At 42.7% G+C, this 27,640-nt stretch overlaps 2 protein-coding genes across 2 annotated transcripts in view; one reads left to right on the top strand and one right to left on the bottom strand.

Annotated features, from left to right (window-relative positions):
• The window catches only part of RSRC1 (arginine and serine rich coiled-coil 1), a 427,036-nt gene extending 404,789 nt beyond the window's left edge, over window positions 1-22,247 (bottom strand). Inside the window, exons 1-7 of the mRNA XM_053598852.1 lie at window positions 22,105-22,247; window positions 17,638-17,846; window positions 17,416-17,551; window positions 14,893-15,021; window positions 14,390-14,693; window positions 1,638-1,840; window positions 602-727 (exon numbers count right to left, since the gene is read on the bottom strand). Coding sequence (XP_053454827.1) covers window positions 602-727; window positions 1,638-1,840; window positions 14,390-14,693; window positions 14,893-15,021; window positions 17,416-17,551; window positions 17,638-17,846; window positions 22,105-22,247 — 1,250 coding nt within the window. The remainder of the gene's footprint in view (window positions 1-601; window positions 728-1,637; window positions 1,841-14,389; window positions 14,694-14,892; window positions 15,022-17,415; window positions 17,552-17,637; window positions 17,847-22,104) is intronic.
• SHOX2 (short stature homeobox 2) lies at window positions 14,180-24,232 on the top strand. Its single transcript, XM_053599922.1, has 5 exons — window positions 14,180-14,651; window positions 17,541-17,749; window positions 20,096-20,153; window positions 20,460-20,548; window positions 22,042-24,232. The coding sequence occupies exons 1-5, from the start codon at window positions 14,315-14,317 to the stop codon at window positions 22,297-22,299; spliced, it is 951 nt and encodes a 316-aa protein (XP_053455897.1). The 5' UTR covers window positions 14,180-14,314; the 3' UTR covers window positions 22,300-24,232.
• The last annotated feature ends 3,408 nt before the right edge of the window (window positions 24,233-27,640 follow it).

Here is a 27,640-nt window from a genome sequence, read left to right as displayed (position 1 = left end):
CAGTCACTTTGGTTCCTGGTGAGGACTCACTGTGTCCCCACATGTCCTTGCCTCTTAGCACACTGAAAAATTTCTCTCTTCCTCTTCTGATAAGGGCACCAACCCTACCAGATTAGGACCACAACATTATGACTTCAGTTAACCTTAATTACCTCTGTTTGCCCAATCCACAAATATAGCCACAATGCCAGTTGGGGCTTCAACATAGGAATTTTGAAGAGGACACATATATTCATTCCATTAACACACCATGTTATTTCTGAGGCTTAACCTTGACTTTTCAGCTTCTGCTCTTACCTTCTTGAAATACTTCCCCCACCATATGTAAAAGCTCAGCCAGGCCTACTAGAGAATAAGAAACCACATATGCCAACAGCCTGCATCAAACACCATATACACGGGTGAGGCCACATTAGACCACACAGTTCCAGTCTTGCTGACAGAAGACCACAGCCACGTGAGTAACCCCAGGTGAGACAAGCAGAACTGCCAGCTGAGCTCAGTCAAAATCATAGAATTGTGAGAAGATAAATGATTGTTGCTTTACATCACTAAATTTTGGAACAGTTGGTTACAAAGCAATAAATACTTGAAGACATACCTCCTTGTCCTGCTTTTGGACCTAGACCTCTGAACTCTATAAGATTTCCCCCGACCTCTTGAACGACTTCGACTTCGTTTTCTTCTAGAGCCATAAGAAGAGCTACTGCTTGATCGATGCCTACGTCTGAAATAAAATACAATCAGAGATTACTACTATAAAAATGTTTCATTATGGACTTTAAGGAGAAATAGTCTAGATTCTAAAGAATCATCTAATTTTTACTATATTTTCGCTTTTCCCTTAAAGCAAATAGAGATAAATTATTATTTCTCTTTATTTTTCCTTTTTTATTTTAGATTAACATAAGGGTACATACGATTGGGTTACACTGTTTGTGTCTGTTAGGTAACATCCAAGTTGTAGTTGAGTCCTTCACCCAGGAGTTGTGCTACATACCCCTACATTGTACCCATTAGGTGGGAGCTTACTGAGTCCCCTCTCCCCTCTCCCTTTCCTTCTACTTGAATTTAATTGTTTTTCTCTCATATAGGCCTGTACTTGATTATCTGCTAGTTTCAAATTAGTATTGAGTACATGGGGCGCTTCCTTTTCCATTCTTGAGATACTTTACTAAGGAGAACATCCTTTAACTCCATCCAGGTAAACACAAAAGATGTAAAGTCTCCATCTTATCATACACAGACACACACACACAGCCCATGGTTTATTAATTCATCCATGGGTTGATGGGCACTGGGGTAAAATGTTATTTCTGTTGAACAGTCAGATGATTGATTCATAATTTAGCAACTGGGTCAGCTACTAATTAAGGCATTATTAATCTTACAATCTTTCCAGATATCATAAGATAATATAGTCTGAGAACTATAGCAGTACTTACTCACCTACAAAATAGAGGCAGAGAACACAAGAGCCATGGACTCAACCAGGTGGAAAAAAACTCTGGGTTGAGACTTAAACGTCATATAACTATTAAAAGAAAAATGTTTTATCTAGCAAAATTAAAAATAAAAAATATATGAACTAAAAAAATATGTCACCCTCATTACTGTATAAAAATTACAAAAATCACCTTCTGTCGTAGGAATGCGAACGAGGCTGAAGATCTCTGGACCAAGACCTTGACTTGGACCTTGACTTTCTCCCGCCTTTCTTTCGGCTGTATGTTCTACTATCTGAAGAACTGCTCGAAGATGACCGTCTACGGTGCTTCTTTTTTCTCTTGCTTCTGCTTTCTTCTTCAGTATCTGATGACCGACGTCCCATTTTTATAACCTTAAGTTCAAATAAATTTACTTCTAACATAGCATTACAATGGATTAAATTCAATATACTAACTTTTACAAGACTTCGTAAAATTTAAAAAGGCTTAGTTAGTAAAATCTTTTAATATAACTGGCTTCTTGACATGAGAACAATTTTTATACCAATTTTCTGATAGTTTAAATTTCATTTGTCATTAATTATATTTAGCAATCTGACCACCTATTCCTTTATTCTCATATTTCCTGAAGACAAAAGATATTTAGCTGTGTCACAGTTACATTTCATATTTTTTTAACAGAAAATTCTAAATTTTTTTAATGGATAAGATTTCATTAGTTATCAACAAAGTACAAACTGAAACAATGCACTATAATCACTTCACTTGTGAAATTTAGGGAGGAAATGTTAAGTACTAAAGTTATAGTGAAGTCAATCAACTCTTCACACAGTTACTCCCTATATAAAGTGGTAATATAATCCTTTTAGAAATCAATTAAACAATTATTTAAAGAAAAAGAAATCAATTAAACAATTATTTAAGACTATCGATACTTTTTAGACAAAGCAATCCTACTTCAGGAATATATCTGAAAAAGAATTTCAAAGGAGGATATATTCATAAAGATATTCATTATAGCATTAATACAACCGTACCCGTCGAGACTATCATTTAAGAAAATATATATACAAGAATAAAAATTAAGTTGATAATATATTTAATTACTGAAATATAATTTTTCAGATTATAAAATATACTTTTTAAACTACATCCATAAGGCCAGGCATGGTGGCTCAGGCCTGTAATCCAAGGACTTTGGGAGGCCAAAAAGGGTAAATTGCCTGAACTCAGGAGTTCAAGACCAACCTGAACTACAGCAAGACCCTGTCTCTAAAAAAAAGTGGCTGGGGGTTATGGTGGGTGCCTATAGTCCCAGCTACTTGGGAGGCTGAGGCAAGAGGATTGCTTAAGCCCAAGAGTCCGAAGTTGCTGTGAGCTATGATGCCACAGCACTCTACTGAGGGCAACGAAGTAAAACTCTGTCTCAAAATAAATAAATAAATGAATAAAACTACATCTATATAGTTTAGGTACCATTTTTCCATTCAACACACAAGGGAATAAAGAGAAACAGAACCTAAGGGTTTTTTATTTATAAATTAATATAGATGGTAAGAAGCTTAGCTGTCTCAAAGGTAATCTTTAAATTTTAATACTTAAAATAATTAGCTATCTTTGAAAGCCATATAAAAACAGGATCCTGGCTCCGTGCCCATAGTACAGTGGTTACAGTGCCAGCCACATACACCAAGGCTGGCGGGTTCAAACCCAGCCCAGGCCAGCTAAACATTAACAACTGCAACAAAAAATAGCTGGGCGTTGTGGCGGGCACCTGTAGTCCCAGCTACTTGGAAGGCTAAGGCAAGAGAATTGCTTGAGCCCAAGAGTTTTGAGGTTGCTGTGAGCTGTGATGCCACAACACTCTACTGAGGGTGACATAATAAGACTCTGTCTCAAAAAAAAAAAAAAAAAAGGATCCATTCTATGTAAAGGTTTAAATGAGATAAATACAAATATAAACTCACACTTTAATATTTATCCAAAATAAATTAAGTATCAGTAATATAAAGTAATACGTTAAATGACTGCTTTCCTTTCATAATCATCAAGTGAGCTAGTCCCTCTTTGATTCCAGTGTAATACCAGTTTAAAACTGTTATCAGGACTCAATTTAAAACTTTCAGCTATTTAGCTATAGCCAGAATTAAAGACTTTAAACGCAGCTCTGAACCTCTAATTTATTTCCATGTCTAACATTTTCCAGTTTAAGAAAACACAAGACTTCATTCTGAAATATTCCGCAAATCACTAACATATCTAAGCCAGATTCCTCATTGAAAAATGAAACTACACGCATAAAAGACACAGCTATGATTTAACAATAAAAAAAAATTACTGAGAAATTTAAATGTATCTTTTCTATTAATAAAAAATAATGGGAGAAAAAAAGATTAGCATCATCCTCTCCAGTTTTAAAATAATCATGAAAGTATATATATGTATGCACACACCAATATCTGTGCGTACATATGTATATTTAAACATATGTGTACACAGTATCTAATTATATATTATATACACAAAATCCATTATATGTGCGTATACCACAAATGTCCACGTGTGTGTGTACATTTTTATATATATATATATATACACACACACACATATGCATATATCTCCACTAACCAACATGCACACAGGCTGGGAGAGGTGGCTCATGCCTAGCACTTGAGAAGGTAAAGGGAGGATAATCGCTTGAGACCAGAAGTTTCAGACCAACCTGAGCAACGCTGCAAGACCCCAGTCTCTACAACAAAAAATAGTAGCCAGGAATGATGGCAGCCTATAGTCCCAGATATTCAGGAGGCTAAGACAGGAGGATTAATTGAGGGCAGATGTTTGAGGTTGCAGTGAGCTATGATGATGCCACTGCACTCTAGCCCTGGCAATAGAGCAAGACCCTGTCATAAAAAAAATGAAAAAATAAAAAGTAAAGAACATGTACACAAGTGAATAATAATGACAACTCTATGTTTTCTTATTTCTTGGCTTTTTCTTCCTTTCTTGTTTTCACCTTCAAAAACTTAAGAATTTTCTTTACCCACAAATGACCATTTAAATTGAGTTTTTATTAACTTCTTTTATCTTGTTTTAAAAATACTAAAATAATAATAAAGGAAGAAAAATTATAAATTCACAAGGATAAAAGTTAAAAGAAGAACAACAGGAGGGTGGTGCCTGTGGCTCAAAGAGTAGGGCGCCAGCCCCATATGCCGGAGGTTGCAGGTTCAAACCCAGCCCTGGCCAAAAAAATAAAAAAATAAAAAAAACAGGAAGACAAGGTATGTCAACAAATTTGTAGCAAATTTAAAATATACTGGATGATGTAGACTAGGAAAACTTAATACCAAGCACTTGTAGAGAATTCCAAAAACAACAACAAAACAGCCAATTCACATTAAAAAAAAAAATCAGAAAGGGTCAGGAACTTGAGACACAAGATAGCAGAGCAGGCACTAGGACAGTGATTTTTCCACCTGTACGCCAGTGGTGTATGATGAAAAGATCTTAAGTGTGCTATGAAAATGTTTAAAGATCACTAAATTATTTCCAAAAGAAGCTCAAAGCACAGTAAGTACATTCTTTTTTTTACTCTTTTTTTGGTCAAATAATTTTAGTATGCCATGCAAGTTTAATTATAGGTTCAAGAGTGCTATGAGATAAAAGTTGAAAAACAATGGGACGGCAGGTTATCCAAAATGTTAGTGACTATTGTCTAAAGTTACTCTTCCAGAATAAGCTCTTTTTCTTTTTTTGAGCTCTTTTTTTGGGGTGAGGGGAGGTCAGACTATGGGGCCACTGTAGGATATCAACTCTAATAGATCACTGGTTACATAACTGAAGTATTCAAAAATAAAATCCCAGTGGTCTTCTTATCCTAGCACAGTTCAAAGGATCCTCTTGCCTCAGCCTCCCAAGTAGCTGAGACTACAGGCGTGTGCCACCAAACCCCGCTAATTTTTCTGACTTTTGTAGAGATGGGGTCTCACTCTTGCTCAGGCTGGTCTTGAATCCCTGGCATCAAACAATTTTCCTGCCTAGACTTCCAGAGTTCTAGGATTACAGGTGTCAGCCACAGCACCTGGCCCTCAACAATTAAAGTGTGAAAAGATCCTAAGACTAAGTTTAAGAACCACAAATAAACCACCTAAAGTCATTTCCATTCTCCCCTCTAGTCTTGCATATTGAATCCCTGCGCAAGGGATAAAGACGTAGAAAAAAAAAAGAGAACATAGATATAACTGTGTATCTTATGACCAACAAAAGAGAACAGATCCCATTTATTTTTTATGTTGCTGCAATTGCAAATGGGGTCTTCTTCATAAATTCTTTCTGTACCCCAATATTGTTAAAAGTTTTTCCCACACTTTCTTCTAGAGTTTTTATAGTTTCATGTCTAGCATTAAATCCTTCATCGAGCATGAGCTAATTTTTGTAAGGGCTAAGAGGTACAGGTCCAGTTTTAGAACCTTTCCCCAAGAGAACAGACGAATGGACAACAGACACATAAAAAAATGCTCATTGTTCCTAATCATCAGAGAAACAGAAATCAAAACCTAACCGCAGTGAGAATAGCCCACATCACAAAGTCCCAAAGCTGCAGATGCTGGTGTGGACAGGGAAAGAGGAAAATATTTATGCACTTGTGCACACTTGTTGGTATTGCAAACTAGCCCAGCCTTTTGGGAAAAAAGTATGGAGACTCCTCAAAGAACTAAAAGTAGACCTTCCATTTGATCCCACAGTGCCATTACTAGGTAATCTACACAGAAGAAAAAAATCATTTATCATAAGAACATTTGCACTTGAATGTTTATAGCAGTTCAATTCACCATTAAAAAGATGTGGAAACAGGGCAGCGCCTGTGGCTCAGTCGGTGGAGCGCCGGCCCCATATACCGAGGGTGGCGGGTTTGAACCCGACCCCGGCTGAACTGCAACCAAAAAAAAAATAGCTGGGCGTTGTGGCGGGCGCCTGTAGTCCCAGCTACTCGGGAGGCTGAGGCAGGAGAATCGCTTGGGCCCAGGAGTTGGAGGTTGCTGTGAGCTGTGTGATGCCATGGCACTCTGCCAAGGGCCATAAAGTGAAACTCTTGTCTCTACAAAAAAAAAAAAAAAAGATGTGGAAACAAACCAAGTGCCCATCAACACCTGAATGGATTAATTCATTGTTATATTAATTGTGATATATGTAAACCATGGAATACTATTCAGCCATAATAAAAAATGAAAACTTTGCATCTTTTGAATTTACTTGGATGGATTTGGACAACATTCTCCTAAGTTAAGTATCTCAAGAATGAAAAAGTACCATGTACTCATGTAGTCAATACTAAGTTGAAACCAGTAGATCAACAACTGCAGGCCCATATGAGAGAAAAAAATAATTATATTCTGGATGGGAAGCAGGTAGAGGGGAATAGGTCTGGGAAGTTCCCACCCACCTAACAAGTACAATGTAGGGGTATATCGTACACTATACCACAGTGAAGGACTCAACTGCAACTCAGACTTTACCTTACAAAGGCAAATAATGTGCTCTAATGGTACGAACCCTCACATTAACCTGAAATTTAAAGAAACAAAAAGAACAAGAGAAAGTGAGCATCGATTTTTCTTCTAATTACGAACAACATAATTCATCCATAATAAAAGACTAGTCGACCCATTTAACCCAGAAAGTTAATGAAAGATATAAAAATCCTTCCTTAGAGGAACTAAGTAAAAAAAAAAAAAAAAGGCTAAAAAACTTTACCAAAACTATAAATATTTCTTCAAGCAACACATTTACATTTCAGAAAAATTACACAAAAGTATAATTAATCTCAATAAAAGAAGAAAAAAGCCACCATATTTCTTTGTTATGGTCAATTTCAAACACTAAGAAAAGGAAGTAAAGACTAACAGCAAATCAGAGGCAGATCCCAAAATTGTCTTCTCTGTAAATGTGACAGGTACTGAATTCCTACTAATCATGCTGGATATACACCTACCCTTAGATTTCCATTAACGTCAGCAGCATATAATTGAATATACTTGCTAATTTAAGTCATGGAGAGCAATTTATATTATATACAAATATAATATTTTTATATTTTAAATATTTTTCTTACTTTTAGTAAGAAAAAACTATACTTAACTCCGCTGGTAAGGTACAATGCATACAAAGGCATTAATAGCTCTTTCAGGTAAGGACAGTGGATGATGAATTGAGCACAGAGTCAGGGTCTTGCTCTGTGGTCCAAGATAGAGTGCAGTAGCATCATCGCAGATCACTGCAACCTCTAGTTCCTGGATTCAAGTGATCCTCCTGCATCAGCCGCCTGAGTAACTGAGACTACAGATATACACCACCATGCCCAGCTAATTACTGTTTTTATAGATAGGGTCTTGCTATACTGCTAAGGTTGGTCTTGAACTAGTGGCCTCAACCAATCATCCTACTCAGCCTCCCAAAATTTGTAATTACAAGAGTGAGCCACCATGCCTGACCTGAGCACAGACTTTTAGGAGTTGCACAAGCTAACATTTTCAATCTGTAAGTGCAAGAGACAACACAGGAACAGAACTATATACCTTTTGGTTTTCTGTTCTCACTCTAGTTATTCCTGGTTGTAGCCTAATGGTTTCAAATATCACCCAAATGATCCCACTACAGAATTGATGCCATGGTAGGTAATGTTCTAATGCCAGTAGAACATCAATTATAAAAAAAACTTATTGTAAAGTTCAGGTGGCTGATTGAAGATGTGAAGCTAAAACTTGGTCATTTAAGAAAAGAGAACTCTGGCGGGGCCTGTGGCTCAGTGAGTAGGGCACCAGCCCCATATGCCGAGAATGGCGGGTTCAAACCCAGCCCCAGCCAAACTGCAACAAAAAATAGCTGGGCGTTGTGGCGGGCGCCTGTAGTCCCAGCTGCTCGGGAGACTGAGGCAAGAAAATCGCGTAAGCCCAAGAGTTAGGGGTTGCTGTGAGCTGTGTGACGTCATGGCACTCTACCAGAGGGCGGTACAGTGAGACTCTGTTTCTAACAAAAAAAAAAAAAGGAAGGAGAACTCATAGGCATAAGTAGTAGTTCCTCTGTCCAGTCATTAATAAGGTACAAAAAAGCAGTTATCATTTTTAGAAAATAAGCAATCAGTTTAAAAGAACAAAGGTTCCTAGAGGACATAACAGTTCATAATTACTTGTCCACTACTTATTCATTAGTACGTTGCACTATAATCTTATCATGGATACATCCCTCCTACCACCCAAAAAAGTAAAAGGAACAGTCATTTCAATGGGAAATCAAAGAGATAAAGTAAAAAAAAAAAAAAAAAAAAAGGTGAACACTATTTACATATCAAGACATCCAAGTACAGAACTATGCTAAGACTCACCATAAAAGAACAAAAGTAAAATTGGAACATAACAAAGCAAAACTCAAGAGAATAAAAATTCTGTCAAAACACTCCTCTCACCACTACCAAAAATTTGTAAGGTAATATCTGTTTCAAAAAACATTTCAATCATAGGACTTTCTCCCCAATGGTTTGAAAAATGAAAGCAGAAAATACACCTATAGATCTAGTATAAAAATCCTATTATAAAAGTTTTCCAATTTGTAACAAACAATTCTGTGTGCTGAGACTGGCTGAGTCTGAAGGGCCCATTAACAGAAAGGTGTCAGCTGCCTTTGTCTTTTTTCTGTCTCAGGCATTTTTAGCTCTCCTGTTGAATACAATATGGTAATAAAATGCTGTCACTTAGCAAGAAATGTTCTTTACCTCAAAGCAAGTGTTTACTTACAGACCCTAAGACTAGAGAGCCCCTCAAAGAATGTCTAGTAATAGTTTCCCTACAAGGTAGTACATGTCACATCTGCCCCAATCCTTAAATCTGAAAACTCAGCATATCTCCCCCACTTAGAGAGTTTTTACATTTAAGTTCAAAGAAGATAATTCGAATACTTTCTGTGACAAGACAGCTGAATTTATTTAACTACCTATTATTACACAGTTAATGAAACACAACTGGGTTACTGCTAATTCGGAAAATGCCAAAAAAAAAAAAATTGTTTCCATTGTGCTTTTAAAAATACATAAGATTATCTTAAAAAGCAGGCAACATGAGTTACGGTGCCTTACAACCTCACACAAAGGTAAACAGAGCCATATACTATTGGTCACATGGCCACAAGTCCTGAAGCCAAGGCAATGTACAGAATGTTTAAGGCGAGTTATGATTGTATTTCAGGGCAAGAACGTCTTTTTCACCCAGCACTGTCTCTCCTCTCAGCAAGCCTGTTTGAACAGGCAAGGGAAGAATAAAGCGGAGTCAGAAGGGGAGGCAGATCTAACCTAGAGACAGCAGAGCTGAGCGGGACAGAATGCTCCAGGATACAGCCTCCCTCTTGCACCACCCTATCTAGGGCCAGTGAAGGAAAGCCAGGCTTATATTGCCGGACAGCCAAGAAACCCAAACACAGCCATGAATGACGAAGGGCTGGGGGCGGGGTGAGGAATCGGCCAACCCTCCCACCACCACCTCCAGACAGGGGACCAAGCTTGAGGCCTGCGGTCGCCCTACAACCCTTACAAACCCCCTCCTCGACCCCGAGTTCGGACCAGGCAGATGCAGGGCGCATGCGCACCAGGCAGCTCCGCACGCAGCAGGGCCGCCGCCCACCCCTTGGCCGATCCCTCGGCACAGACTACGCCAGGCCCCACGCCGCCTCACGCCGGAGAAAGGCCTAGGAGCCCCGCAGCCACGGGCGCAGCTCCCGGGGCCCTGGACGCGGGCATCACCTGGGTCCGGACCTTCGGGCTTACACCTCCCGAGGACGTGCAAGCACCCAAAATCTGAAAACGTTTCTTCAGATCAGGGCGCCGCCAGTGTCCACCGAACTTGCTGCAGTTTAAGATCAGCGCCTTCCTGGTTTCAGTGCCAGGCAGCGGCAGCCGAGCTATCGAGTGCATCGATGGAGGCTGCCAGGCGAGAGGAATGCCGAGGAGTAGATTGTCACGCCGCCAATTTTTTGTTTGGCGTTTGTTATGTGTGCTTGTTTAATTTGATTTTCTAGTTCCCAAAAAGCAATAAAGGTGGGACTGGAGGATGTTTTTCCCTTAGTAATCATCATTATCGTCACATATAATCAGCAAACAAATCTGTATCGCAGGAAGTCATGTTTAAGACACCCACACATAGCAAAATTGGTTAGCTCACGCGGGAGGAGGGGGAAACTCGCCCAACAATAATAAATCATGGGGTTGTGTCTGTATAGAGTCGTGTGTGATTAAATTGTAATGATTTATTTACAAAAATGCATTAAAACTCGGTGTTTCTTCTGCCCTGAAGGTGAAGGCGCTCACAGGTTGGGTACAAATTAGTTTCTCAGATTAAAGTAACTGGTTGGGGGGAGGAATAGGAGAAAGTTGCCCAAGGCAGAGATAGGTTTCTTCTGAAAAAGAAATCAAATTTATAGAGTTTTCTTTTATTTCAGTCAATAGAAATTAAAGAGATAAGCATTCTCTGTAACTCATAGTGGATTACTTATTTCTCCTTGGATGAAAATTATTTTTTCCTTATTTACGTAAGTAAAGCTAAAGAGGTAAGTAAACTGTTGGGGTTGGTTTGGGTAACTGAGAACCAACTCATTCACGACTGCTAGAATAGACACTTAAGATGGCAAAAATCACCTCTGCAATATATTTCTCATAAATAACTGTTTTGAGAGTCCATCTTAAAACTTAACTGCAACACTACGTGTTTATTTTAAACAGTTGAAGAGTTAGGGGAGCCCTGGATCCGGAATTTTATTGCAACCTACCTTTCTGTCTTCAGGTTCTCAGCTTAGCTTTACTTTCCATGCTTTTGACCAAAACTATATTTTGAAATGTCCTGTTTCTGGAAAAAAAGTTGCTCTTTTTTGAAACAACATCATTAGAACTTTGTGAGCATTTATTAGTATATGATTTTAAAACCTTGGATTTTTTCAATTAAACTTAGCCAAGTGTGAATTCATGCTCAGACAGTAAAGATTTCTCACAGTTCCATCTGACATCAACACTACGTTTCTGAACATACAATGACCCAATAAACTGAGATCATGGGTGAAATTTATTGATTTGAATTATACAAGAGTTATGTCAAACACTTCCCTGATTGCTTTTAAAATAGTCATTTTTTTTCCTCAAGGTCATTAGAATAAATATAAGTTGAATTACTTGAGAGGGCAAAGAAATAGGGAAATAGGTGATGGGACTCTTGATCCCTTATCAGATATCTAATAGTGGTTATTTTGGAGCTGCTTGTGAATATGTATTTAACACCTCAGTTTGAGAGCTGTTTGAGCAACATATCTATTCATTCTGCTAAATAATCTTAAAAACAAATTTTCATAAAGTTTTATGATTATTTCTCTCTGATAACATCAAAATTTCCAGTGGTTACAGGTAATGAAATCATGTTTGTTTCTAATTCCATACAGCTTTGAATGTTTGAATCACTTTGTGATGTAATAAAGCAAAAGCTAGCACTCGTATAGTTTATTAATACCTAAAACCTGTCACTATTGCAAACTTAAAGATCTTAATTCTCCTAAATATAGCAAAAAACAATAAAATGTTTTAAGAAGGAAAAGCAACTTTAGAATTCAAGAAAATAAAAGGCAAAGCAACACTTCTAGAAAGCATGACTTTCATTCTTAAATTCACCAAACGTGAATATTTTAATCTGAGGTGTAGTGTAACATAAAGTTACATACAGCTTCTATCTACATATATTCTAGAAGCCACTAATGTATCAAGTTACAATTGTGTTCTCTTTTCACAAGTATTTCGGGTTGTTTTGATGGAACTTCTCAAAATAGCTGCTAACTTTGTTTTGATACCTTAACCAATGGGTGAAAGATATACGTATTAATGTTCTGCAATTTATTTTTTCTGAGAGTATTAGGTCCAAGATAATGAACAAGTCACCTTTAACATCGGAAATCCTGTGTTAATATTCAGAGCACTCAAAAATGTCCCCAAAGCCACACTTGAAGAGGTATATTTGTTTACACACTCAAGTAAATACAACTTTCCATATGTAAGTATTCTTGAACGAGTATATATTTGCATAGCCACACTTCTCACAGCAAGCCTGGTTCTGCAGACTAATGACTTAGGAAGATAAGTGTTCTTTTCATATAACAAGCCATTTGATGAAAAGTCCACAAATAGAATTTTAAATTGTGTGTGTGTGAGAGAGAGAGAGACAAAGAGAAAGACCCTTTACTCCCAATAAACATCTCTTTTGAACAGTCCACAATAAATAAAAATAAGACACGAACTTAACTTCCATTGTTTTTTTCAAACTTAAAGAGAGTTAATCTCTTGTTTTTCAAAATTAAGAAATCAACTAGGATGTTTCTCCGGGTGCTAAAGAAGAGCTCCTGTGGTTCATCGTGGAGGGGTCCGGATTCAGGGAGTTTTATGGAAGAAGGTTGAGCGTCCTGAGACCTCACAGAGGAAACGAAGTAGAGCTACCCTGGATCAGGCGCTAAGGAAACACTTTAAAATGAGATTTGTCAGGGAACAGCTGCTCGGGAAACGTGTTAAATCGACTGGCCCCTTCTAGGGGTCTGATCATAGCGGAGTCGGCTTGAACTCCAGGAAGCGAGTGCTGGAGCGAATTACACCGACTGGGCGAGAAGCTCGCTGAAGCCCCGCGCTCAGCCTAAAAGGAGCTGCGCGGGTCGCCGAAGCTGCAGAGAGCCCGACCCCGGACTGGGATGTGAAGCCGGGATGATGCCTGGCGCTGGAACCACAGCCAGGGCCGGGGTGAGGGGAGACAGCAGGGCATGCAGGGGGAAGGGGCGGGGATGCGAGATCTGGGTGCGGGCGCGGGGTGCGGGGCCTATCAACTGCTGTGCGGCGGGTGCCGGGCGAGGACCAGCGGTTGCGCGGCTCCCGGACGCCAGCGAAGCTGTAGGGTCGCAGGCAGCATCTGGATACCCGACTGACTCCTGCAGCAGCGCACTTGTCGGTTTCCTTTGGCCCCACCCCGCGGAGTCCATCGAGCTCCCCAGTGTTTAACTAAGTCGTGACACCAACGCAAAATCCACGCCTAATTAAATTAATTAGGGATTCTTGTCAATCCTGGATTAATGGCCAAGAGCACAGGCGACCGAGGCTATCTGAAAACCCACACGGCCGAGGACCGGCCTTCTCTCCCGCCCCCTGGGTCCCCTGCGCTGCCCTCCCACTCCAGCCTCGGCCCGCCGGGACTCCAGCCTCAATCAATCTCAATCTCTCTCTCTCTCAACCTCTCTTTCTAAATCTCTCTCTTTCTCTCTCTCTCGCCCCCTCTCTCATCCCTCCTCCCCCCCAGGTAGTGGCGCCCTGCTACCCGCGAAGGGGCTCACTAGGAGTTGCGAGGGGAGGTAATTTACTCAGAACAAGGGGCCGCCTTTGGGAAGTATAAATAGTGAGACTTCAAGCGCAGCGTCGCTATCAGATCTGAACTCTCGGCAGGAAGAATTGTCAAAGATCTTAACATTGAACAAGCGCGCTCCGGCGGGGAAGCATCAGCTCCCATTTCCCTCCGGCGGCTCCCGCCCCTCCTCTCCTCTCCTCTCCTCCTCTTCCACCTCCCCCCTCCTCTTCCTCCTTCTCCTCCTCCTCTTCTTACTTCTTTTTTCTCCTTCTACTTCTCCTCTTTCTTCTTTCTTCTCCTCCTTTTCTTCTTCTTCTTCCTCCTCCTCCTTCCCCTCCTCCCCCACCTCCTGCCCCATTGATGTGTTATTATTGGGGGGGCTGGAGCAGTAAAAAAAGAAGAAGGAAAAAAGAGCGGGGCTCGGCTGGGAGAGGTTGAGCGCGGGGCTGACCGGCGGCGGCGATGGAAGAACTTACGGCGTTCGTCTCCAAGTCTTTCGACCAGAAAGTGAAGGAGAAGAAGGAAGCGATCACGTACCGGGAGGTGCTGGAGAGCGGGCCGCTGCGCGGGGCCAAGGAGCCGAGCGGCTGCGCCGAGCCCGGCCGCGACGACCGCAGCAGCCCGGCAGTCCGGGCGGCCGGCGGAGGCGGCGGCGGAGGAGGCGGAGGCGGGGGCGGCGGAGGAGGCGCCGGAGGAGGAGCGGGCGGAGGAGCTGGAGGAGGGCGCTCTCCCGTCCGGGAGCTGGACATGGGCGCTGCCGAGAGAAGCCGGGAGCCGGGCAGCCCGCGGCTCACGGAGGGTAACGGCCTGACCCCCGGCCGCGGTTCCCCTTCCCGCCTTCCTGAGGCCCAGCGGGGAGGAGGGCGGGACGCGGACAGGGCCCTAGACCCCGGCTTTGGAAGCTAGAGAGATAGTGGAGGGTAGGTGTCCAGCGGTGTGTACGGTCGTGGGTGGGGTCCAAGTGTTGGGGGGGTGAGAGCTTGTGGGGTCCGTGCGCACCCTTCCCGGGTGTTCCCATCCCACCAAAATGCATTTTTCACCAGCCGTAGGGTGGGCCGGCACCCGGGACGGCCGGCAGGCGGACGGGGAAGTTCACCGGCCGGGCTGCGGGAGGGGCGCGGGACCGGGCGGCCGATGAAGGGTCGCATCCAGCGCGAGTTTCCCTAGGCCTGAGAAAGAATGGGACAGGCAGTGAGAGAGAAGCTTCACCCTCAGGTCGCCCCCGGGTGCGGGGCCATCAGGACCCCGCCAACTTCACAAAGACCCGGAATCTTTGGATCTCACGGGCCAAAACTTCCCTTTCTCTTTGAGGAATGAAGGCAAAACGCAGCCAAGGCAAACTAAGGTCCAGCCTAGGGAGCTTCTCTCTGGCAAGGTGGTTACATTTCTTTTCAGTGGTTTGTTTTTCGATATTTACTGTTTGGAAGTACTCTGGTCTTCTAGAGGAAAAATCTTTTGGTGCCAGCAAAGAGTTAGGAAACGGCTTTTTCAAAATAGTAGAGTGTCCTGTACCAATTCAAAGGAGTTCAACAATAAAATTAATTTGTCACTTGGTGCCTGCAGTAACTGGTGTACTGCCATATTTTTCCAATTAAGAAAATATGTGGCATGCGTAGAATCACATATTTAAGCAAGCAATTAAGTTGTTTATAACACGGTCTGTTCCTGTTTAGACCATTAAGTGGAAATTTGGGAACGAAATAGAGATTATATTAAGTCTATTAATCAACTTGATATTTGGACATGTTTCTCTTTGAAGCCTCAAAACTTTGAGGGGCATCGACTGAGTGGATGACAAGTAATAGACAAAACCAGATCACCCCTTTGACAGAATCTGAAGGTTGTGTTTTCATATTTCAATTTCACTACAATATCAGTGGAAATATATTTCTTTTTTATTGTTAAATCATAGCTGTGTACATTAGTGCAATCAAGGGGTACAATGTGCTGGTTTCATATACAATCTGAAGTATTATGGAAATATATTTCTATTAAATTTACCTCTGATGTTTGTTATAATGTAATCCACTTTCTTCCCCAAGAAAGGACAAATGTTCACAAACGAACTCGGAGAACTAGAAATGCCAGCAATACTTAAGATCACCGTAGCTAGAATGCCTGGCTGGGCTGAGATCTAGCGACTCTTCCTTCCAGGACTAGCACCAGGTCCTCCTAAATTTGGAAAGTGATGGAATAACTGTCAGGGAGTTCAGCGCAGTCTCCCTGGCATGAACCCACAGCTCAGGCCCTGGGTTCGCCAGTACGCCTGACAGCTAAGTGGAGGTCTGAACCCCAGGCGCGCTCAGTTCCTGAAATTGTGAATTTCCGAGCTCTGGGCAAGTATGAATTCCTCTGCAGACCAGATCTTCCCAGAAAAAGATTTTTAACACCCATGTTGATCTAGATCTTGCGCTGGGAAGAACTGTAAACAGCCTCGACTATCCAAACTTAGCTTTGACACCTTAAAAACCCGTGTCTCCGACTTGGGTGCATAGAATTAAAGGTTCCCTGGGAGCCTTACGTTGATGGTGGCTGCCCCATCTCTTCCCCTTGGCTGTACACAACACGCACACAGCTAGGGTTGCTTTGTATACTCGCTCTAGCAGAGCTCTGGTTTTTAAAGAGAACAGGAAAGGAAAGTAGGAACGGATTTGCGCAAACCCAGAGCAGAAAAATGCATATTTTATTAAACATCGGAGCCGGTAGATGCATGAAAAGATTTTGGGCAACCAATAGAAACGGAGGATAGCGAATGTTCCGCTTGAACCTGTTGATCTGTGTGGGTTAAGCGTTTAGGGTCGGGTCTGCGATTCCATGGACCAGGGAGAAGGAGAGTCGGAGGCAACAGTCGGTTTCGCGGGTCACGGGAGGCTGGTGTTCTGCTCGCTGCCTTCCGGCCCGGCGTGGGTGGCTAACCCTTTCTGCCGCCAACATGGCGTGGGCGCCTGTGCTCCTGCGACCCTGGTCTGGCAGGGAGGATGGAGACCACCTGGCTGCCCACCAGACGGTCGTCAGGGTTTGGCTGGGGTTCCGGAGCCACGCGGGGCGCCTGGGGATGCGGCTCCCTGCGCCACACAGCACTCGAGTCTCTTTCTCCCGCTGCTACCTTTCCGTCCAATTGTTCCTAAATTAAACCAGCAAGTTTGTGGGAGACAGAAAGCCAGTGGCGGTGAGAGCTGGCCGGAGAAAAGGCCAGCCCTCCATGAATGGCCGATGTGAGAGGCCTGTGGGTGGCCTTGCCGCACCCTGCTGCCCAGATCGCGCTCTGTGAGAGGCCCGGCGGGGCGCTTTTGATATCTGTGAGTGCCTGGGAGACAGTGAGCGCAAGAGAGGGTGAATGGAAAGCTTTCAATGTGTGCTGGGGAGGGCAGGGGCCGTGGGATAGATAGAGAGGCGGGGAGCCGAGGCCGCAGTTGCGGAGGAGGCGGATGGGTGAATGTCCAGATTGCGCCCGGCGGCCACCCAGACTTGACCTATGCGCGAGTCCAGGATCGTCTTCCTCTGGGCCGTGTGAGGACTTGGACCAAGATTTCGAGGGGGAAAGAAGGATTTTCTATCCTTACTTGAGACAAATCCGGTAACGGGATTCGCTGTTCTGTTTTTGTCCGTGTGTGTGTCGGTGTGTGCGCGCGCGCGCGTTGGTGTGTGCGTGGACGCACGTGTGGCCCGTCGGTGGTGCTTCCTTCAGTGTCCCCGGAGCTGAAGGATCGCAAAGAGGATGCGAAAGGGATGGAGGACGAAGGCCAGACCAAAATCAAGCAGAGGCGAAGTCGGACTAATTTCACCTTGGAACAACTCAACGAGCTGGAGAGGCTTTTTGACGAGACCCACTACCCGGATGCCTTCATGCGGGAGGAGCTGAGCCAGCGGCTGGGGCTGTCGGAGGCCCGAGTTCAGGTACCCAGCTGCGAGGTCGAGGGCCAGGGGAGGAGATTGATGCCTGGGGTTGGAGAGGCGACTTGGGGACACAGGCCGAGGGTGCTGGTTCAAGTGTCTGGGGTAAGATGAGAAGGAAAGGGGTATCCCTACTAGAGGTCTTATTTTCCAAAGTAGATTTTAGTCCTGTAACTGCCCTCCCCTTCCCCATCCCAACATATGTTCCCAGCAGAAGAAAGCTGTGCCGGTCTTGCTCCCAGAGTTTCTATAAACCACACCCCCCTCGCCTAGCTCTGGCTTTAATGTGGTTTAATCCTAATAGGCCTACTTTTATAAGGCATAAAAAAAAAAAGCCCCACAGAAAACGTTTTATCTCTGGGTGCCTTAAAAGTTACAAGGAGTATTTTGCTCGCCCGAGTTGGGTTTCATTCAAGGTCTGCTCTGGGGGGTATGCGTTTGCCAAGCGGATATGCCAATTAGGTTTATAGATGTACAGACTATAAAGAAAATTAGCAACTGTTAAGTGCAGAAATTTACAGTCTGCTGTTAGCGGTTGATTTCAAACTATGTGTGAAACAGCAGAGAAATAAACGCAGTTTGGGCACTCTTTGTTTGTTCCCTTAACCAAGGCAATCAGCCTGAAACTGCAGAAACTGAATTTTAAAACAACACACAAATCTTAATATTGGTGTTTCCAAAGCCTGACCCACAAGCAAGTGCCTGTTAAGTTAGGAGTGGAGCAGGTTTTCTTTATTGATTGTGGTGGTGAATGTGAGAGCAAAAATAGGCAAAAGGGGAAATTATATGCATACATACATATCCTTCTAGCTTTGTGGGAAACATTTAAATGTTTCAGATTGTATTTCCGCTCAAATAAAATAGGAGAAAATGATGGCTATTATTTATTTGAACACATGGAGCAGTTTTAGGCCGAACATCTGCAGCTGTTACAAAGTATCGCTGTAACAGATACTCCTCGGGTCTCTGGGCACAGAGACCACCATCTGTAGCGAACTGTGCACAATTCTTATGGGGCTTCCCCAATCTTGTAATAGGATCAGGAAAAAACCAGAGCAGTCACGTTGTAGGGGAAAAGTAATAATAGGCCGTCTTGGACATCACAGCATCAGCAGAGCCTTCCTTTTTAAGCCTCTCTTGCTTTTTACTGTGTGCACTGAGATCTCTAGAGGCTCAGCAACCCTTTAAAAACATGATGATAATTATTACAGTATGATTATTAGTATCTCAATTTCAACTCTTCTAGGGGAAAAAAGAGGCAAGAAGCCTCAGGCCATGTGAATTACACAAAGGATGCCACCCTGGCATGAAATCCACCCTTCTAAATAGCAGGGGAATTTTTGAAGATTTACATTAACTGTGACACTTGACTTCAAAAACGTACCAGTAAAAAGCTCTGAAGCAATATTTTACTTTCATGCGCTTTAAAAAACTAATTTGTGAATCTATCAATATGCTGTATTATTGGAACTGGAATATGAAAGCTTTATTTTAATTTTTTAAAACCTGTCATACTATCTGTAAAAGTCAGCAAGTTTATTTTAATAAAATAACATCCTGAAGAAGATAGTATCTAGGAGGTACTTGGACTCATGTCCTACTCCCTTTATGGAGTGTTCTTTTTTTTTAAAGAAGTAAACTTTATTGTTGTTCTTTATTTTCTTAATATATTCAAGTTTTAGAGCTATTTTTTAGATGTTTCCCTACTATCCTAACTGCAAGCAGTAGCTTTTTCTATAGAAGCAAATTAGATTATCATGATAATAGCACACAATTATTCTGCTACTGTGTTACACTCTGCTGCACAGGAGAACAGAGAAATTCTAAACTCTAAACTTCTTTGTAGTGAGTCTTTTATGACACTAATTATCTTTCTCCACCCTTAAAATTCCAACTGCCCCCCCACTCCCACCCCCATCATTATTTGCTTTGGTGTTTGGTTTTTCTTTAGGATGAAGCTAATTACTATTACAGACTATTAATGATCATATTCTTCTCAGGTCTTAACTAGGCAAACATCTAAATCCATTCTGAGGTTGGTATCAGGTACTAAGGAGAGTTTTAGGCCTTTGGGACTCTGTTACATGAAAAGATAAAACTAGGACTAACGGTAATCTATTAAGAAACAATTTATCTTGAAAACTTTATGAAATCTTTCTATTTTTCTAGTTCATTTACATTTTTAACTTCCGAAATTGAGGCTGCTTTCTATAATTCAAGGATTGCTTGCTATATCTACAAATTTTTGCCTAAACCACTATTCTTTTCTCTTTGTACTCTTGTAATTTTAAAAAATATATTTTTGAGCCATAACATCTAGGTTTTATATTTTTCCTCTCCAACTTGTAGGTTTGGTTTCAAAATCGAAGAGCTAAATGTAGAAAACAAGAAAATCAGCTACATAAAGGTATGCTTCTCATATTAGGAACATTTTATATATTAAGTCAAAAAAAGGTAGAGAAAATTGTTATATAACAACAGAAAAAAAAAATCTCAAAGATGACAGTGATCCTTGATTTAAGAATCTTCTCCAAAAGGAGTTACTGACAGTATTAAAGTCTGGCAGTCTAAAGTAAATTATGGCAGCAGTTTAGAAAGATAACAGTCTATTTTCAAAGGAATTAGTTCTATCTTGTACCATTTGGAACCCTGGGAAACAATGTTAAAAATGTTAGTCTTAAACTGTGGTGTTCTGTTTCCTTATTTTTAACAGGTGTCCTCATAGGAGCCGCCAGCCAGTTTGAAGCTTGTAGAGTTGCACCCTATGTCAATGTAGGTGCTTTAAGGATGCCATTTCAGCAGGCAAGTACAGCCTAGATTCCAGTTGTTTTTAAATATAAAAACATGTTTGCTTGAACTGTTGAAGATTACTTGTCACTGAGTCCAGATATTGGTGTCTGTGCAGTTGGAGAATCAATTTTGAGATGATATAGTGGACCCACTCCCCTTCAAAAACTTATATGATGTCAAGGGCCTGAATGCTTAGTCCCTTCTGTCCTCATGGGAACCCCCAGAGCGCTGAGGGCAATAACTGCTTCTTTAAAAATGAGTTAAAGATTGCACATGGGGCAAGGGAGAAAAAGCCTTTTGATTAAGATTTTGTCAAATCCAATACAGAGGTTAGTCCTAAGGTACTTTTAAGACAGCTGTCTACATATTTTTTTACCTTTTACTAACATTAAATATCTCTGACAGAAGAAAAATAAATACAAGTTCCCTCAACTCAGGCTTTTTTTTTTTTAAGCTGTCTCTGAAAACAAAGCTTTATCTCAAGTAGATAGGGAATTTTTGATCTTCTTAAAACCACTCTGCTCTGCAATCCCTTTCTTAGCCATAAAGATACCTCTAAGAGAACATTTTAAAAGGACAGCCTCCAGCAATGATTAACTCCTAGGAAATTCCAGTACTCTAAACTCTCTGCTCTCCAAACCTGGGGGCTTTCCTCACCAGCAACTGACCTACCCTATCCTCAGCCAGGCAGGACCCCTACTTGGCATGACTATGATGTCATGGATTAGCTCTCAGAGGCTAGCACCCTGAACTGGGGAGAGCCTGGTCTTCCCTTGTATTGAGAGTTAATGTTAGGGAGATCTTAGCTTTCTCACTGCCATTGACTCTGATATCCTGATGCTGGGCTTTTGAAATAAGAGATGACTGAAGAAAGAGGGATGAGGGACCTTAAAAGAAGACTCTTTATACTCAGAAAGTATCCTCCAGCCAGCAGCAGTCCCACCTGTGCAATTGTTAGAAATTCAGAATCTCAGACCCCAGCCTAGACCTTATGAATCAGAATCTGCATTTTAACAAGATTCCCAGGTAATCCAGTGGCTATGAAGTTTAGAAGTATTGACGCACAGTTGTGCCAGTTGTGGTGAAGATGAGATAACTTTCCTAAGTGACATAAAAAAGTTTTGTAGTTCTCTCGGTACTGGGATGTTTTAGAAATGGGGTAAGAAGTGGCTGCAGCAGCAGGGGATGAGGTAATGGCCTTTACCCCCGGTCTTTCCAATATAACATTTCAGCCCAGCTCTCGAGGGAGAGCCTCATGATGCAGACAGGGGTCCTGGGGTTATAGGGAAATCAGCCCAGGTACTGGAATATCTGTGTGACACTGCAGATTAAGTAACAGGCTGAGAAAGTCACTCTCGGAACTAGTTATGCAGCCAAACGTCCCCTCCCCGTCCCCTACCCAATCCAATATTCCCCGGAGCCAAGCTGGACGCCGTTAATGCTCTGTTTCTATTCTGTTGTCACCCTAGGATAGTCATTGCAACGTGACGCCCTTGTCCTTTCAGGTTCAGGCGCAGCTGCAGCTGGACAGCGCTGTAGCGCACGCGCACCACCACCTGCACCCACACCTGGCCGCGCACGCGCCGTACATGATGTTCCCAGCGCCGCCCTTCGGACTGCCGCTGGCCACGTTGGCCGCGGACTCTGCCTCCGCCGCCTCGGTGGTGGCGGCTGCCGCCGCTGCTAAGACCACCAGCAAGAACTCCAGCATCGCCGATCTCAGACTAAAAGCCAAAAAGCACGCGGCCGCCCTGGGTCTGTGACGCCGACGCCAACGCTCATGTCGCGCCTCCCCCGCAGCGCCCAGCCTGCCCTCCGCGCCCGCTGCTTCTCTGTCCCCTCTCCGGACCTCCAGAGCCCGCCCTGGGCTCTCTTTCCGCCTCCTGTCCCCTGCGCACCCCGGACCGGGAGAGCCGGACTCCACGCGGGACCCGGGATCCCCCGAGGCGCACCAGCTCAGTGGCTTCTGCTGGTTTTGCTGGTTCTTCTACCCAAGACCCTAGAATTCGGTTCTGTAGGAGCGAGTTTGGGGAAATCTGGAAAGAGACTGGACAAGGAAATGCTGGGACCGCCAAGTGTGGCTCGCCAGAAAGCTGCAACGGTGGACTCCTGCATAGAAATAAGCTTGTTAACTATAAAAATGAGCAAAAATATATATATCTAAAAACTAGAAAAGACAAACCAGAGAGAAAAGGTGAAAGGGAACATATTTCTTATTGCTATTTGACAGAAGCTGAAATTGGAGAGAGCACCAAGGAGTAAAAAAAGTTAAAAATTAAAGTATTTTATACATTTAAAAATACAGAAAAATAACCCGGACGAATCTCGAGAGAATGGGAGGCGGGAGGGAGTGTACCAACTTAAATGTATGGGTGTCTTTTTTAATGGGCTAAGAAGGCAAAACGGAAGAGGTATACTTATTTAAAAAACTAAGATGGAAAAGGTGCGCAGCTGGGAAGTTCACAGGTTTTGAAACTGACATTTTTCTGCGAAGTTCACGTTAATATGAGACATTTGATAAGAGAGGCGGGCCTCCTTTTACGTTGAATCAGATGCTTTGAGTTTAAACCCACCCTGTATGGAAGAGCGAGAGAGGATGGAAGACAGTGGAAAAAGAGGAGAAAAAAATAATACAAAAAAATGCCACAGACAATGTCTCTGATAAATTATTATGGCAGAACTGTCCGGACTGATGACCCTAAATTCTGGTTTGCATGTTACTTGTATTCCTTTGATGATGTCTCCCCCATGCCCCCTCTAATCACGTGCACCATTTTCATATTCAGTGTGAAAATACGAAAAGCGGAAATTGATGTATATCCACGTATATTTTTTGCCCTGTCTTTGATTCTGGGGAACAAAAGAAAAAAGTCAGAAAGGAAAAACATGTACACTCTGTCCTAAGAAGACAGAAGCAGGCAGAAAATATGGGGAAAGAAAAATGATAAGGAGATGACCCAATGAAGAAATAATGGAGAGACAGCGCCTGGCCTGGTGCTGGACACGGAGTGGGCACTCAGCCAGTGTTAGTTCACGCCACTCCCCTTTTCTTGTATTCCCTCTTGCTGGTTTCCTGAAGTCCAATCAAAGGACTGTGCTTTATTTTCCCCTCTCTATCCCATCAAATTCACCTCAAACAACACCCAGCTAGATACAGGCACTAGGTTTGTATAAAGTATGTTGATATACACGAACAAAGTTTTATTTTGGCTATAATGTGTGAACTGATGGTTGACTTTCAACATTTGCATTTTATCTCACATAGGTGTGATCCTTTCAAGTAATCGTTTTTTGTTTTTGTTTTTGTTTTTTTTTTTTGGTTGTTTGTTTCAAGTAGCTATTTAAACTGGGGTACTGCTGGACTAAACAATCTGTATCCCAATTCACTAGCCAGCCTCCTTAGTTTTTTGTTTTAATCCTTCTAGTTTACAAGAAAGAGGAAAAGCTCTTCTAACTGAACTTTAATATGTGGTCGAGCTTTGTAACTATTTGTTCTCCATGAAAACAAAATTATTTATATTTGCCATATTTTTTCTAGTGTATTAAGTTATTTTAAACAAAAGATGTTATCTCATGACGTGTTGTCAGTACAAAATGTTTTGGCTCCACCTCTGTTAAACCTTTTAAATAAGTGCCAAGTTATTAATTGAAGACACTTTGCAATCAGTTGAATGAAAATAGTATTGTTTCATTTGATGGGGTTCGCGTCATCTTTGTTCCTGTTACTATTAAAATATCCGGGATATACTTTCCCTCTTCCCTTTTGATTAATGTCTGTCTGTCTATCTACCTACCCACTTACGTATTTCTGAATATGCCAACTTGGAAAAGTTGGCTATACCCTCTCCAAGGGGTATTAAGAAGGGTGACTGTGGCTGTGTCTCTCGCTAACACTGAGCTTATCTTTCACCCCTCTCTTTTGATCCGCCTAGGATAGAATCCGATTATGCCAAACCGATAAAGGAACAGATAATAAGTAAAATAACGTGGGATATGATAGAATAACCTCTTTCCCCCAGAGGGATTCTAGTTCTTCATTTCGCTATACTTTCGCCCTTGAATTTTATTTTGGTGGACATTTTGGGAGGACAGAAAGAGGGGTCACTTGGTGCAGAATCTTTCTGGGGTTGGTACGGCGTGATCCACAGTCGCTCCCAGGTCGCTGACCCTCTCTTGAGCAGGTCAGGCGCTGGCTGGACAGCGAGCGAGGACCCGCGGAGCGGGAGCGAGCCATGTGGCGCGCGGATTCCCCTCTTCTCTAGTTCAGCGCTTTGGCAGAAGGAGCTTCTTCGTTGGTTACATGGAGAAGGGGGAAGCGGGACCGTGTTTAGGAAAAGCCCAGTCTTAGCTGTCCTCAAGAATATGCAGGACTCTCTCTCCCTCCTGTTGGCCCTTTCCTTTGGGGGTGGGGGGAGAAAACCACGAGGAAAGCCCAAAGGTACTGCTTGTTTTGGAGTGGGTGGAGACCGTGAAGATCCGCCCTGGCCAGGTCTGAGACAGGACCTTCCCGTCCCCGCGAAGACGGAGGGTGTCCTGAGGGTCCCCCGTGGCCCCACCTCAGGCTGGCGGGCTTGTAGAGCCCCCGGACAAAGCTCCGCACCCTCCAGCAGTGCCCCTCGCCCCCACTCCGGCCCTTTCTGGGTCTGAGCTGGCGTTCAAAGCTGTTCCTCAGTCTAGAGTTGGGCGATAGGTTTCCATCTTTCTTGTAATTTTTAAAGACACTGAACAGGACTTGGCGGTACTCAAGGCTCAGGTCTTGCTGGTCTCTGTAGTGTTTATAATAGACATCTGCCTGGGGGCGTGATGGGTCCAGCAGCGGGAGCTCCCGTCGGTGGTCAGTCCCCGCAGGCTCCAGGCCCCAACCCCTAACCCAACCCACCTCGGGCTCCGACACTTCCCTGGGTTCCTGGGGGAGGTCGGAGGTCACAGGAGGGAAACCTGGGCCAGGGGAGATGGCATTTTGGTCCTGGGCCCAGCCTGTCCCCAGAGGCTGAGTTCCTGGGAAGCCGAAGGTCAAAGGAGCCCGTGCGTCCAGGGGCAGCGGGCAGAGGCGCCCGGCATCTGGACAGGGGCGCGCCACCGGCCTAGGTCCGTGGGGAATGTCCCTGGGCACAAGACTGAATGGGCCCAGCGGGGAGCCCGGCGGAGGTCCATCCCGGCCCCGACCCCAGCGGGGGCGCCATAGGCAGTGGGGCCAGTGGAGGCAGCCGGGGCCGGCGAGAAAGGTCCAAGTTTCCGGGCCGAGTCGGCACTACTCGAGCGGGACTCGGCGCGTGGGCCCAGCGCGCCAGGGACGCTCCCGGCGCCGCCCGTGCCTCCTGCAGCGTCCGCTCTGCCCTAAGGTTCCCCGACCGCTTAAGCCACCCTCTCCCACCCTTCGGGGCCTTGGCCTCCTGCACAAGATCACGCCTGGCTCCCTTTCCAAGAGCGCCGGGGACAGTTGTGCAAAAAAGAAGTTCAAACCCTGAGTTCACCAAGCCATCCTGAGACGTATGTCCGAGAAAACCTTCACTTTAAATTTAATGAAAGTCTAACCTGCGTGTTGTTTTGGTCGAAAACTCAACAATCCTAAATAATGAGGGATTCCCATTCCTACCCACTCAATCTTTCTGGACGTGCAAGGCCTCCCTGAACTACAAAATCCTCGACGGGGAGCTGGGGAAACTGCATTAAAAGAGATTATTCGAGACATCATTAGTATTAAGTTCCCTATGATACGTACAAGAAATCCTCTAAGATAGGAAGCCTTTGGTTGTAGCTTAACTGATATACATCTCTTCTGAGTTTCCCCCCAGATTTATAACTCAGATGGTAATACTTTAGTATATCGCAATGCTCAAGTTTCAGAACTATTTTGATTTCTGAAAAATGCCTTTTTGGCTTTAACGACATAGGATCCTGTTTTTTTTTTCTTCACAAATCAGTTTACATCACAAATTGCAAACATTTGCAATAAGATATCAAGATTGTTTATTTTACATAACCTCAAGCACTTGACTATGTTAAACACCAGCACAGAAAGTCTGTGAAATCAGTTTAATGTGTGTGAGGGAATTAAAGGATCACTCCTTTTCATCACATAAATAAAGCATTTAAGATTGTTTTGATTGTCAGTCTCCCAATTTTTAAACAGTCTTACAATTGACTATTAATTTTAGAGTCGTTCTGTACAAAAATAATTGCTAAAGTTATATCCAGCTTTAATTAAATATTTCTGGGCAGAAGTAAATGGTATTCTACATAGGGAAGTGAGTGATTGTTTTTAATATTATATTATTTTAATTCAAATGTAAATAAGAGTCTGCAAATTCCAATAGGGGAAAAAGGCCCAAAATGGTTTCTGAATGTGCCATTAGAACAGTTAGCCAAAATTCATTAAAGCAACATCACAAGCCCAGAAATAATAAATATGTCATTCTAATGAGAATGTTAACTTATGGATAATTTATTCACGGTAGTTTTTACATTTCACATGGAATGTCTTGTTATGACCTGCCTGACTACTGTAATGCTTGTTCTTCAAAATCTAATTTATATAGGCTTGGGATATACATAATTCATAACTCCTGTTAATATATACATATGTATACACACCCCGAATTTAAATCTTTACAATATGTTTTGATGTTTACTAGCATGTTTTTAAAACGACTGAAATAAAAACACAAGAAGTGTTAAACATCATATTGACAGCAAGTGCTTGCCCTGTCCTCTATCTAAAGAAAAAGTGGTTGAAAATGAAAATATTAAAAAGGATTAGATAATTTTCAAACTCAAGTATAAACACAAATATTTTAGACAAAAAACATTCTCGTATAAGAAATACGAAAATCTGTAAGAAAGACATACAGATGTGAGTGGATAACACTTCTGATGCCTAGGCAATCCTTTTTTGTCTCTAATTCATGAAACAAAAAATCCTCAAGTCTTGGGGTATTTTGTTTTGGCTATTTTATGTGTCAGTCAAAGTAACCATTGCATATGCCTTCACTACAGGAAAATTTAGTACCGTACTTACATGGAGTTCTATTGGCATGAGGAAAGGCTTTAGAGTATTATCAAATAAATCACGCAGGGAGAAGTAAACACACTTTTTTTTCTTGT

The sequence above is a fragment of the Nycticebus coucang genome, chromosome 8, assembly GCF_027406575.1.
Source record: "Nycticebus coucang isolate mNycCou1 chromosome 8, mNycCou1.pri, whole genome shotgun sequence".
NCBI lineage: Eukaryota > Metazoa > Chordata > Mammalia > Primates > Lorisidae > Nycticebus > Nycticebus coucang.
Note: the sequence above shows the minus strand (reverse complement) of the source record. Positions and strands in the feature narration are given on the sequence as shown.

Coding starts and splice junctions, on each gene's coding strand:
- SHOX2 (XM_053599922.1), top strand. CDS start 14,315: ATGGAAGAACTTACGGCGTTCGTCTCCAAGTCTTTCGACCAGAAAGTG. Junction 14,652..17,540: donor CAGCCCGCGGCTCACGGAGG/GTAACGGCCTGA, acceptor TGCTTCCTTCAG/TGTCCCCGGAGCTGAAGGAT. Junction 17,750..20,095: donor TGTCGGAGGCCCGAGTTCAG/GTACCCAGCTGC, acceptor TCCAACTTGTAG/GTTTGGTTTCAAAATCGAAG.